This window comes from Manacus candei, unplaced genomic scaffold, assembly GCF_025592945.1.
Source record: "Manacus candei isolate 608988 ecotype Guabito, Panama unplaced genomic scaffold, ASM2559294v1 h1tg000086l, whole genome shotgun sequence".
In the NCBI taxonomy this organism is placed as follows: domain Eukaryota; kingdom Metazoa; phylum Chordata; class Aves; order Passeriformes; family Pipridae; genus Manacus; species Manacus candei.
In genome coordinates this window covers 1,553,246-1,567,017 of record NW_026138134.1, presented here as the reverse complement: position 1 = coordinate 1,567,017, position 13,772 = coordinate 1,553,246, and the positions used below count along the sequence as shown (strand labels likewise).

At 48.7% G+C, this 13,772-nt stretch overlaps 1 protein-coding gene across 5 annotated transcripts in view; it reads left to right on the top strand.

Annotated features, from left to right (window-relative positions):
- The window catches only part of FLI1 (Fli-1 proto-oncogene, ETS transcription factor), a 106,559-nt gene that overhangs the window by 84,235 nt on the left and 8,552 nt on the right, over positions 1 to 13,772 (top strand). For all 5 annotated transcript variants that reach the window (XM_051812451.1, XM_051812450.1, XM_051812452.1 and 2 more), the window contains one exon: positions 1,163 to 1,231. In XM_051812451.1, coding sequence (XP_051668411.1) covers positions 1,163 to 1,231 — 69 coding nt within the window. The remainder of the gene's footprint in view (positions 1 to 1,162; positions 1,232 to 13,772) is intronic.

Genomic DNA, 13,772 nt, shown 5'->3' with positions numbered 1-13,772 from the left:
AGGAATGTGGAGACTGCAGGGCCCAGTCCCAAGATCCTAATCTGGGTATTGTAGGGCCCAGAGGTGTTCCTGGCCCTGCCACAGGCTCTGGGGTGCTCAGGCCAGCACAGACATTGGGATTCTGCATGGATTGTTATGTGGTGCTCAGGACTGAGCACCTTCCATGGGACAGAATCTCACTGCACAGGGGCTGGGGGGATCTGAAAAGCAGAAAGGGTCTGGAAAAGCACTTTTCACAGCAGGATTGGTACCTGCTCCAGTTCCCACCGTGAGTCCCTACAAACAAGGACCTCTGCCTTGTTAGGGATGTCACTGCCTGATGCAGCAGAAACTTTTCCAAGGAACTGGAGGAAAGATGAGCTTGGAAGATTATGTAAACACATATAACCAGAACAACCATGAAATGTGCATTACATGCTGACTTCTGAGAACTCACAGGGTCTCTTCCTCTATTTCCAGGAGAGTTTCCAGGAGAACCAAAGTAAAATGCTCAGAAAACAGCATTTCCACCCCAGACTGTGCAAAACAGAGACCCTTCCAATGGGTTCTTTTTTGTGCTGCTCTTGAATAGTTGTGTGTCAAGTGGGGTTGGATGGAAAGGCCACTCTGAACCAAGAAAACTTTCAAAATCCCCAGGGCATGGGAGATGCTGGAATACCAGTGAGGTCTGTGCAGCTGCTGACCCCAAACCAAGCATGTGACACTCTAAAAATGGCCAGGTCCTGACAGTGCAATTCATGGCTTTTCTACTGTATGTTCCTCAAACAGGAAATTTCTCTATCACAGCCAGAGAGAAAAAAGCTCCTTCCTTATCCTGCAATACAATCTGTGCCACAGTCACTTCTGGAGGCTCTGCTGGGATAGATAATATACCTGGATAAATGGGCTGGACAAGCTCAGCTTTTATATCAGTTTTCAACAGGGGACATCAAGGTGCTCAGTGAAGGACACAAATGTCTTTATTTTGTGCAAGCAGAGAAACAGCAGCACGTGTGGGACATGCAGCTCCCAAGCTTTTAGAAGAATTCCATAGAAAATATGTGCCTAATTGGCTGAAAAATTTGGTCTTTGGGTCCCAATGACAGCATTTCCTCCCTGCCTTCATGGTTCCCCATGGCAGAGCACATTCAAGCTGCAATAACTCCTTTTCTTTTCCTCATAGGTAGCTCACTGCTGGTCTACAACACTCCATCCCACACAGAACCCTCCTCACGTCTTGCCACCAAAGAAGGTCAGTGTTTTGCATATGAATGTCCTGCCTCCCTGTGCTCTCATGATGGCTTTGACTGGGTTAAAACTAGACCTTTTATATAATAACCCTGGTGTGAAAATGTTCTGCTCTGTTCTGCCTGCACAGCATTTCAATAGAATAATTAAATAAATAGAGAAAGTGGCAGTTTTCAGCCCAATTCCAATGGTGGAAATCCCATCTCTGCTGGGCCAGCCAGCACCGTGGCAGAAAAGGTGTGTCTGTCACTGTCACACTGTGTGCTGCTGAGCTGATGAACTGATGGCATAGTTTCTGCTCTTGATGGGAAACAGTTCCAAATCTCAGATGCACAGCCAGGACTGAGACACTGTTTGTCTCTGAGTTTGTAGTTTATCTGAGTTCATCTTCCCACCATAACGTCCATTCCTGACTAAAGGCCACTCAGGTATTCCAAACCCACCCAGGAATCTGGTTTCAAGCAGCAAGGAAGAACAAATCTTTCTGACACTTCCATTTTGGAACATTTGGATTTTCTTTTTTCAAACCACCCCATTTTTTTTAATCTATTAGAAATTCTGATGATGTAAACCTTGAAGTTTCAAAGTTAACACTCAGGAGGTTCCTTCAGGCTTTTGAGTTGGTTGTGTATCCTTCAGGCAGGTGTCTCAGGTTATCTTCTGCAGCTCCAGTCCTGCTCCTTTTTCTTGTTTTTAAGGAAAAACTGGATTCTCAGTCATGCTAAAGTTGTGAGAGTTGGTGTGATGGGTGTGATCAGAGGATCCCAGACTGGTTGAGTTGGAAGGGACCTCAAGGGTCATCTCATTCCAATGCACTGCCACGTGCAGGGACACACGTGGTGCTGCACAACCCCTGCCTACATAAGACAACAAGTCCCAGTCGAATTGATAAAGGCCAAATAGGGTGAAAAAAGAGCAAAAATCTGTTCTTGTGCTCCATAACTCACTTGTAGGAGTTTATAACTCACTGTGTAGGACTGGGAGCCTTGGGCTTGGTCTTCCTTTGCCTTTGTGCAGCTGCAGGAACGTTGGGCTTGTTCCCTGCACTGTGTTCAGCTCCTCATTTGAAAAGTTTCTGGGACAAGTGTGCAGTGTCGTGTCTGTGAGATAACCCCCCTAGAACCAGCCTCCCCCTGTGCCCAATCTCCTCACCTCATATGTAAACACCCTCATGGGTGTTTATACACACATATATTTATAGACATATTTATTTTTACATATTTGTGTATAAATATTACATAAATAGATATTTATATATTTTATATAAACACATATATGATTTTCAAGAAAACTCATCTTCATGGTCGAGCCACAAGTTTACATTTCGAAGAATAGTGGGGAAAGGCAGAGGTTCTTTTATTTAAGCAGCTGGAGAGACAAAAGCTGCCATTTCCCTGAAAGGCTGCAGCAAACAGCTCCCACATTTAACAAGCTCCTGCATGGAGTGTCTGGCTCCCTCCTCGACTTGCTGCTCTCCCAGCCAGCCCTTCTTTCTCTTTGCATTTCATCTCCAACATCTGTCTTGGACCCTGCACACGACATCAGGGCTGGTTTTTCCAACAGCTCCTTTTGTGCAGCCTGTAAATATCCACTTGAGCTGTGTGTTCCCTGTTCTCTCTGCTGAGACAGGCACTGATTGATAAAACCTGGGATATTACAGAGACAAAGCCCTTCAGGCTCTGCTGGGACTGCCTTGCCACTGACAGTCTATTTAGAACTGATAAGAGCTGGGCCTGCTCCTGGGTGAATAAAGCACACACGTGCTCCTCCACAATTCCCCCTAAACACCCCCAACCCTCTGCTCTGTCTGTCTCAGGCCAGGTGGTTGCTAAAAATAAAGAGAAAAAAACATGATTTGTTTTTTTTTTTCAATTAAAGAGAAATGCTCTGAATAAAATTGCACTTCTCTGAATTTCTTAAACCTTTTATCTCCGTGACTTGGGCCTTGAGTCACTCAGGCTGAAAGCAACTTGAGGAGAGAAGAGTTCCTCCCCCTTTACTTTTACTGGCCCCCGGGGTGTCCCTTTAGTGCTGCCAGCAGAGGTTGGGTTGCTTTCTGTCAGCCTGGGGTTCTGAACTTCCCATGGTACTTTCATCCTGTGGCAATAAAGGACTGAGCACACCCACGGGGCAGCCAAATAAAAATTAAGAGCTACACAGAAATGCTGAAATCCCATCTATTCCTCTCCTGTTTCTTCCTTTCCTCGTTGTTCCTTCAATGTTGAATCTTCTGTGGGATCAACTGCCCCACTTCAACCCACTGATTCATGCTCCAAATGTTATTGGGGAGATAAAATGTCAGGGTAAGAGGCAGGAGAACATGACAGGCTGACAGGTAAGGAGTTGGGGGAGCAGAATGTAGTGTCTCATCCAATATCACAGAAGAAACTCGTAATGAACATAAAACTGGGCTTGTAATTCCTCAGCCTTGGTCTAGTCCATCAGGCAACAAGATTTTCCTTGCTTCCTTTTAAGGCTTTTCAATGGGCCCATGTCAGGATGATGCTGTCATTTTTGGAAAAGAAATTTCAGGTTAAAAATCGTGATTTTTTTATAAGTCAACCTCTCAAAAGATTAAACATTTTCCTTTATGTCCATGCATCTTGAATCTACTAATCCTGTAAATGCTTCTTCCCTCTATGCCTGTGAATTAAACCAGACAAATTTTTCTAACCACCTTCCCTTGAGGATTCCAGAGCAGGAGGATGTGATGAAATAGCACAAGAAACATTAGAGAGAGGAAAAAAATACCGTTTTCTTCACTCCTGTAATTTTTCTGAGCTCCCACCAGTGATGTCAACAACGTGGCTGTGCAGGTTGCAGGGAGAGCCCCACGCTGTGCATGTACTGACACTGCTGTACACTCACATCCCAGCCATGGCTGGGAACAAACAACCTCCATGGCCAAAGCCAGGCTGCAGCTGCAGCCCAGACAGCTGCAGATGTTCCAGATGCAGCACAGGGATCCCAAATTGTTCCAGACAGAGCAGGGCAGCGGGGTGGTGCCCCCAGGAGCCCTTGGCCCGTGTCCCACGCCTGGCCCAGGGCTGGTTTCGTGCCCTGGCTCTGCACACAGAGCTGCCTTGGCTGCCTGCTGCTGCAGACTTTACTCCCTTTTTCCCTTCTATTTTCTACCCTCTCACTTCTCCTCTGCAGTGCCAGCTCTGCAAACAGCAGGACCTGCAGCACTGCTGTGGGGGAGCTAAACTGCTCCAGACACTGCCTCCAGAAACTGCTTCCAGAAACTTCCTGGGCTGGGGCACGAGGCAGCCGAGCTGTGCTCTCCCATCAGCCAGGTACAGACCTGGGGGTGGCCAAAGGACTCTGGCTGCCCGAGCATCCTCTCCTTTCAGCCCCATAAACACCCCAAAGGATGGCATTTAGTGTCATTGGGACAAATTGTCTTCAGCTGCCTGGGAGAAACAAATTGCCCTAATGAAAATCACCAGGAATTTTTGGCTAGAGAGCAATTTTCTGGGAAGTGTAACGTTGCTGAATGGAAAGATTTGTGTCCCCCTCCCAGCTCCCCAGTGGAGAGAGGGGCTGTTTCATTTTCCGTGCCTGTTTGGAGCAATGACTGACCTACTGCAGGTACTGGAGACACAGGACAAGAATCTGAGCCACATTATCTGTGAGTCCAGGGAGATTTAAATTGCTCTGCTGCAGAATGGTGTCATTCCAGTAGGTTTCCATGGGGAGATGGAAAGTATATTCACACACAACAACATTCAGAGGCCACAGGGCTGTGTCCCAGGTGGCTCTGAGCACTCTGGCCTCCCTCCAGCACATTTTGGAGGTCTGTGCTTGCTATGAGTGTGTGGGGGGCTGTGTAATTCCCGTGTTTAATGTCTAGAAGGCTGTGCAATTCCCGTGTTTAATGTCTAGAAGGCTGTGCAGGGGTTGAACCTGGGCAGGGCAGAGGCAGAGTCGTGGAGTGTTGCTGTGTGGAGTTCCACATCTGCAAACAGGCCCGTGGCAGTGCCTGGGGTGTGTGGGGTGCTTTTAACATGTGCTGCTGCCCAGGGAAGTGGGGGCAGTGCAGTGAGGTGGCAGAGTGGGGGGAAGGAAGGCTCAGTGTCACCCGTGAGGATTCACCAGGGTGATTTCTGGAGCTGTTGCCCCCAGGTTACGGGTATGATCTCCACTAAAAGGCTGCATTCAGCAGGTCTGGCCCCCAGCACTGCCCTCTGCACACACCAGGCTCAGACCAAGGCAAGAAAATCACAGAATCCCAGAGTCATTTAGGCTGGAAAAGCCCTCCCAGCCCATGGATCCCCCCTGTGCCCCATCCCCCCTTGTCCCCAGCCCAGAGCACTGAGTGCCACGGCCAAGCCTTCCTGGGACACCTCCAGGGGTGGGGACTCCAAACCTCCCTGGGCAGCCCCTGCCAGTGTTTAACAACCCTTTCAGTGTCAAAATTCCTCCTCCTGTCCAACCTGAGCCTCCCCTGGCACAGCTGGAGGCCGTTCCCTCTCCTCCTGTCCCTTGTTCCCTGGGAGCAGAGCCCGACCCCCCCCCGGCTCCCCCCTCCTGTCAGGGGGTGTAGAGAGTGAGAAGGTCCCCCCTGAGCCTCCTGGGGCTGGCTGAGATCAGTGGTAAACCAGCACTAGCCCAAAGTCTCTTAAATCCAACCCAAATTCAAGCAGAGCACGGGAAAAACGGATGTGCCCCCTGCATTTTCAAAGAGGGAAGAAATCTATCTGTGCATCCATGAATATGGATGGAGGAGATGAATTTCAGAGGTTGAAGTCTGTGGCCATCCCGTGTTTATGTTTGGATTTTAGAGGCAGTTGTGTGAACAATAAGCATGTTTGGGTGTAAAGTGTGTTTGCTTGGATGATTTGTTGGGTTGTTGGCAAATTTAAGAAAATAAATAAACCAGTGAGCCCTGAAATCCACCCAGTGTGGGTTCCCGTGGCTTTGTACTCATGTTCATTGCGAGCCCCTAAGGAAGCGTTTCCTGATGTTGGAGCATCAATAAAATCTCTCTCACACCAATTCTCTGGTACCTCACAAAACACGAGTCCGTGCAGCTGCTTTTTGTACCATCAGGGCTGCAAACTCACTCCTCTTTCCCCACAGCTTCCTTCAGACTGGTAGGAACTCTTCAAAACCTGTGAAATTCAGTGACAATTTGGGGTGACAAGTTCAAGAGTTGGGGAGACTGGAGAAAGGGGGGAAGAGAGTGTGGGCAGGGTGGTTGTATGAGCACAGTTCCCACAGGAAAACACTCTCAAATTCCTGCATAAAATTCTTCTCCTGAAAAGGCCATTTTTCAGGTCTAAAAGGTTGTCATGTGAAAAATATTGACCAGTTTCAATAAACTCTCCTTGGAGTGTGTCAGTGCAGCCCCTTTTCACAGCAAAGGTTATAAACCCTCCGGCTTCAGTGGTGTCAGAGAAAAAGCAGTTGCAGTCTGTGCCTTCCTCATTGTCTGTACTTGCTAAAACATTTCTCGATGATATTTGTGTGCCTGGTGATGAAATATCCCATTTTTAGCTCCGCAGCAGAAAAAGGGGAGGCTTTTTTAGTGCTTCTTTTATTTCCACTGTGTGGCCAGAGCAGGGATTTATGATTCCAGGAGAGACAGTAGCAGGCGCGCTCGGATTTTTCTTTTTATACTTTCTTTTTTTTTAATTGTTTTCCTTTGAAATTCCAGAGTTAGTGTTTTGTCTGCTTTCTCCCTGACCCTCTTCGGAGGCAGGCGTGTGTTTTTTCACCAGAAAAACTGGAAACAAAGAATCGTTGTCTTTAAGCTGTAGCAGGCAGGAAACCCAACTCACAAGGGATCACCCCGAGCCAGCGCTGTCCCAGAGTAGACTCCAGTTCTCCGAATTCAACCTGACAGCTTGTCTGGAGCACTTTCTAAGTAACCATTATCCTTCCTTTTCTCCCAGCAAAAGAGCTATTATTTTTTTTGCCTGGGGTGCACTGCAAGCAGTGTTTTTGCACATGTGGGGGGGTCACACATTTGCTGGGGTTCAGCCTCTGCCTCAAAAGCTCTTGAAGCGCCCTGGCTGTTTCCTAAGACAAGGGTGAATTTGTTTCCTGACAAAATTTGCTTCCTGCTAATGAGTTAAATGGGCAAATGATGTAAAAATGCAATGTCTGTGCATGTGTCTCTTCCCTTTTCTCTCATGTGTGCTGCCTCTGGCTTTTTGCTCCATAAGGATCAGGTTTTTTTACTTCTGCATTTGTGCATTTTTCAACAAGGGCGAACTCTGAGTGCATTAATGGTTTTGTTTCACCCTGAGTGCGGGGGGGAAAACATCCCCAGTGCTGTTGGCACATTTCTGCACACACAGGGATGATCTGGAGGATTCTGTGGGTGTCCAGGGGATGCTCAGGACACATCCTTCAGGACTTGTGTGTCTGTACTGTTGCTCAGCCTGGCACACGTGGCTGTGGCTGCAGCCCTGAGTAGCTCAGTACCACAGAGCTTGGCTGGGAAGTGTCTGCTTTTCCAAGCTGGCTCTGGGAGGGATTCTTAGGACACATCCTCCAGTCTTTGTGCACTGTGCATTGGGATTTCTGCTGCTGATATTAAAAAAAGCAACAACAAGAGAAAACAAAACCCCTCATTGCTTCCTCCTTTTCTTCATAATGTGTCTTTGTGAGCGTTGCAGGGGCAGCTCAGCCTGGATCAGGAAGTTCCAGCTCTGCAGAGCTCGGGGATGTTTTTCCAGCCACAGGCACAACTGGGGGCTGTCGCCTCTGGCTCAAAGCAAACAGGGAGTGACTCCAGGATCTGGAGTGGGGGAGCAGAGCTCCAGGCTGAGAACTGGGCTGTGTAAGAGCTCCTTGGTGTGCCTGCCCCAAGTCTGATGGCAGAGGGGTCCCCTGGTTGAGCAGGGCCTGCCCTGAGCACGCCCTGCCTGTGCCAGCTGAGGGAGTCCCGTTGGGAATCACAGATCACAGGATCACACAGTGGGTTGGGTGGGAAGGGACCCTAAAGCTCACCTTGTTCCACCCCCTGCCACGGGCAGGGACACCTTGCACTGGCCCAGGTTGCTCCAAGCCCCGTCCAACCTGGCCTTGGACAGGAATCAGGGACAGGAATCCTGAATCTCAGTTCTTTTCATATACTATGTTAAGCTCCAGATCCTGTCTGATGCTGGAAATAAGAGAGCTTCAGCCACAGGACTTAATCCATCACTGGATTTCAAACAGGAGTTAAATCAGAAATGTTTGATTGCTCTGCTCTGTGTTTCCATAAGGACAGCAATTCATAACTGGGCTCTCAGCTACTTTCAGACATTCCCAAGTTAAATCTGTTCTTCATATCCATGCTCTGCAGCAGATGTCTCATGTAAATCCAGTTCTCACTTGATTTGAGTTGACTTCAGGTCAAACCCCAGTGTTGTTCCAAGCCTGGACTTTGGATCTGTGAAACAGGTTAATAACAACAGAGAGACCAGAGAATCACAGAATCATTCAGGTTAGAAAAGACCTCCGAGATCATTGAGTCCAACTGTTAATCCACACAGATATAAAGGGTGCAAAAGATGTCTTGATAATATTTTTTAAACTGTGAAATAGTCAAATAGCCTGATAACATAGAAGAGAAGTTATTTTGAAATTAGTCTGTGCTCAGCGAGTTGTTTCCTCTCAGTGGAGAGACTTAGAATTACTTAATTATGATCCCTGTCCTGGTGATTCTTCAGCTCAAGGAGCAGGATAATGTGTCTTGGAGGAGAAATGAATGAGTTTGGTGCTTGAAGGCACTGGAAAGTCTCATGAGAACAGTCACAGTAACACCGACTGACAAACAGCATGACATGGCACACATGCCAGTGGTTTTAATTAGCAGAAATAGTAAATTGAAAAGCAGAAAAGCAGAACAAATGATGCTGTGAGATTTTGAGGCCTCACAGTTTGACACACATATCACTTGGACCTGGGCTAAAGGTGATGGGAAGTTGGGAGACTTGCATGAACCACCTCGTGTGGCCACTGGAAAAGGCCAGAGGGCTCCTCTCACCTTGCTCTGCTCCAAGGCCTGTCCCACCATCCCTGCCCAACCTACAGGCAGCTGACAGCCCAGAGCCTGCACAGAACAGCTGGATCTCCACAAGCTCTGGCTGCTGGCACTGTGGGTTCTCACTGTGTGTGTGGAGCAGTTCCAGCGTGTTCACGGAGCCAGAGGGAGCTACAGAGGGACCTGACGGGCTCCTCAGCTTTTTTGTCTGCTGCCATCATCTAAAACAAGCCTCCTAATGTTTCTAGGAGGACATGGAGGTGGTTTTGGCTTCCTTGCCCCTCCACAAAGCCACAGTCTGGGTTTCTCCTCTCCAGGTGGCTCTAAACACAACCCCACATCTCCAATGGGATCTGCAGGAGGGGAAGTGAGGAGTGCGAGGGCTGGACATGCAGCACTGGGCACCCCTTGCTGACACGTTTGGTTTGCAGCAGGAGAGGGTTTTGTCCCCAGGTGCCTACACTGGGCCCTTTCCAAGGTGCCAGAGCAGTGCCAGCACACACAGCCTCCCCTGGGAGGAGCAGCTCCAGGTCTGTGCCCGCCGCTCCCTCTCGCCCTGGAATGGAGTTGCTGCAAAATAGACCCCAAGTGACCATGTAGATTAACCCCAAGCCTGGATCCCCCAGGACATCTGGCTCTGCTTTCCCCATTTAGAGCAGCTAATTTAAATTCCAGCCACCAAGCCAGGATCCTGTCTGAAGCAGAAGGACTCCTTGCAAAAACCAGCCTGTGTCCTGCTGGAGAACCCCAGGGCTCAGAAATACAGGAGGAACTGCTCCAGAATAACCTGCCTTGTTTGGGTTGGGAGCACAGGCACTGTATTTCCAGGCAGGACTTGGCCTTCCAGGTTTCAGTGAAGCAAGGAGAAGGGGAAGAAGGCTGTGAATTTGAAGCAGGCTCTGAGATCCACAGGATTCTCCATGGTCCTCATCCAGGGAGGAGAACTGTGAGGTCCTGTGCCCTCCTTTCCTTCTCTCCCTAAAAAGTATTTGCCCAGGTGATCACTTCTGTTACTCCTAAGTCTGGATCCTCCAGGATACCTGGTTCTTCCCTCTGTCTCCATGACTTAGGACAAACCATTTCCCATCCTTCAGCTCCCAAATATCTTCAGAACTGCCAGCTCCAGCAGGCAGAGATCTGTGGGCTCTGTTGCTCAGCACCTGCTGTGCTGGGGAATCCAGATCCTCCCAAGTTTCCTGCACGAGTGTTTCTCCAGCCATCTCCAAAACCTGACTTCAGGAAAACCCTGATGTTCAGAGCACTCTGGACACTGCCAGTGAAGCCCAGCAGTTCCCAAAGCAGCCAGTGCCTGCCTGGAAAAGAGCTGCCACTGCTACCAGTGATGCCATGAACACAAAAACCATGCCATGGTGTTCCTTCCCAGCCTTGCTTGCAGTTAAGGACACTGCCAGGCTGAATCTTCTAAAGAAGATTCCCCCATAGTGCTCCTAAAGCATTTAGTCCATAAATGACCCAGCCCCACTGTATCCATCCTAGAACAAAAAGGCCTGAAAAATGAGGATATTCCCAGCCCAGGGAATGTAGTTCTCCTGGAAAGCCTTATCAGGGCTGGTAGCACAAAACAGTGCCTGAAATGGTTTGACTGAAACGGCTCCTCTGGAGAGAGCAGGATGGAGGGGCTGTCAGCACTTCCCAGCAGCTCAGGAAGCACAGGGACTGTGAGCCTATTGTTCAGCTGAAACCCCCCCTCTGGTCCAGGCTCCCAGATTTATAAAACACTGGGGTTGTTTTTAATTTTTCAGAACTTTTTAAAGCTTATCAAGAGAGGGTTTGCTCCCTAATACATCATATCTGAAACACAGCCTTCCTCATGCCTCACTCACGGGACTGCACTCAGGCTGGAAGGACTGCTGGGGGTTTGGGACTGTGGGGTGGATTGCTGGGGGATTTGAAGCCTGGTTTCCTAAGGAAGGGAGTCTCTGTGTCTGTCCACCTGCCCCAGCAGTATCTATCAGTCTGTTTGGATCAAATCTGCCCCAGAGCTCTGGGCAGCAGGAGAGGGGGCACAGCCCCAGCTGGGACATGGGGTGGCTGGAAAGGTGAGCTGGGCTTTGGAGCTGCCTTCCCTTCCCATCCCAGTGCCTCCTGCACACTCCACAGGGCACAGTGGGCAGCCCTCCTCCCTCTCCACACCCCAGGCTCAGCCCTGGCATTCCTGGGACACACTCCCAGATCAAGCCCTTCCTTTGTTGCACCAAACAGTCTGACCAGAGGGACCTGCAAAGCTTTGGCTGATCCAACTCATCTGTTGAGCTTTACAGGCCCCCCTGCCTCATGCCCAGGCTTGCCCTTCCTGATTTGGCCATCTTTTAAGCCTTTTCTCAGCCTTTGCAGAGCCTGGCAGGCTGTCTCACCACTGCTACTTCTGATTTACACCTAATTCCAGAGGAATCACTACACTGAAAGGGGAGTTGCTCAGTAGAAGATGAACATTTCCAAATGGCACAGAGGGTGGAGAGGCAGAAGGTGAGGGAGATTTGGGGTGAGAAAGTAGAGACCAAGGCTAGAAAGGGTCCAGAGATCAGTGCTACAGTCTGCTCCACTCAGCCTGATTTCTGGGAAAGTCAGTTCATCTGGAAAAGGCAGCTAGAGCCTGAGGAAAGTGTCTTTACGCATGCAAATAAATAAAATGATATTTAACCTCCCTCCCGGGCGCGCAGTGAGTGCGAATGTTTGCAAAGCTGTGAGATCCTCGGTTGAAAGGTGCTGTGAAAGTGCAAAGCATTATTAATATCCTTTACCTTCCTCCTAATAGAGTCTGCATTCATGCTGGGGAATTGCTGGACATAAACCAGACAGCTGCACAATGACATTTCTTGAAAGCATCTCTGATTTATTTTCTGCTCTTTAATTCCATTTTGTATTGAACACACATTTGTCATTGGACTGTTGTTCCACGGGGCCTTTTAAGTTTAAACCAGACATGGGGACCTGATCCTTTGCTGGTGTAAATTTGCCCCCGACTCCACTGTTGCTATTTGCTGATTTACACTAGGACAGAACCTCAGGCCAAATCTTTTAATTGAATTTCCATCGCATGGCAAGTTTTGGTGTAAAACCCAAGTGGTTTTAATGACAGATAAGGCTCCCTGTCACTGTCTGGCTGGAGTTCTGTAGGATCTCTTCGAGCCACTGGGCGTCAGGTCCTGGGAATGATCTGTTTTTGCAGGAACCCAAGTCTCTGGATACGTTCCCTGGCTCTGCCTTTTCCATTTTGCTTTGAACACGTTCAGCTTTAGAGCCTGGGCTTGGGAGCTGGGAGGGCTGGGGTGGTTCCTTCACGTTGCACAGATTCCTGTGAAATAAAAATAGTTTTGTGGATTTGGACGATTATTTTTGAGAGGGAGAGAAAGAGTTGGAAATTTGCAGTAGCTGAGTGCACACGTTGCTTCAACAGCAGTGTCTGTATTGCTGATTATTGCATTTAACCCTTCTCACCATGGCAAAGTTGTGCTCAGAGCTGTCTCATCCTACAACACAGTATATTCCCACACTTTATACAGGGAGAACTAAGGCAAAGGAACTCAGTCCACCTGGGCACGGTCACATTCACACTTCCAAGCTGACATTTTACATCCTAAAACTCCAGCCTACAAGGAAACCCATTCAGAGAGGTTTGGAATGACAGTTTTGACCAGGCTTAGCCAAACTTGAACCAAGCCTTGATCCTGCCCAGCCATAGAGCCTGGTCAGCACATCTGGAATAGTGTCACTTATGGGCTAAAACCCCTCTTTCTGGGACACTGTGAGCAAAGCAGGCTCCTCCTCTGGGACAAGGGTTCTCCATCTCTCCAGATGATGCCTATTTATTTACTCAAAACACACCAAGGACTGAATCAACCAACCCCTTTGTAGGAGTTGCTTCAATGACCTGACCCCAAAAATTCAGAGGAAACTGAACATTTTCAACGAGTTCTGTACTTTTTGCAAAGAAACTTTCCCCAATTTGAAAAGGATTTTTCTGTTGGAAAATGAATTTCCACCTTGCTTTTTACCAGGATAACCACGTGACATTTCCATTAACATTACATTAGGGCCAAACTCTTTATTGGCTGAATTAACCAAAATGTACATTAGCACCTAAATGAGTGGAAATGTCTGAAGGTTTTGCCTTTCTCAATGCAGGACTCATGGTTTTTCCAAATATTTCCCACAGCATCTCTCTAATAGTTCTAGTTGTAATCCTTCAGAAGGAGATCCCAGGGGAGAAATGGAAGTCAGAGCCTGGCTGCAGGGAGGACATGGGAAAAGGCTTCATCCCTCGTCCCTGCTCTCCTGATCTCAGCCCCTGATAGAGCTCTGGCTCACTGGGATGGAGCCAGGATGGTTTTCCAGCCAGGAAAATGCCACCAGGGCGAGCAGCACCTTGTTTACAGCAAGGACAAGCTGAGGGCTGAGCTTGGGATGAAGTTCCTGGAAGCACCAGGCTGCAAACCAGTGTCCAACCCTGCTGAGCCTTGTCCGACCTCGAGAGGGGGGACAGGGATCCCTGCTGGGGACAGGGATCACTGCTGGGAACAGGGATCACTGCTGGGAACAGGGATCA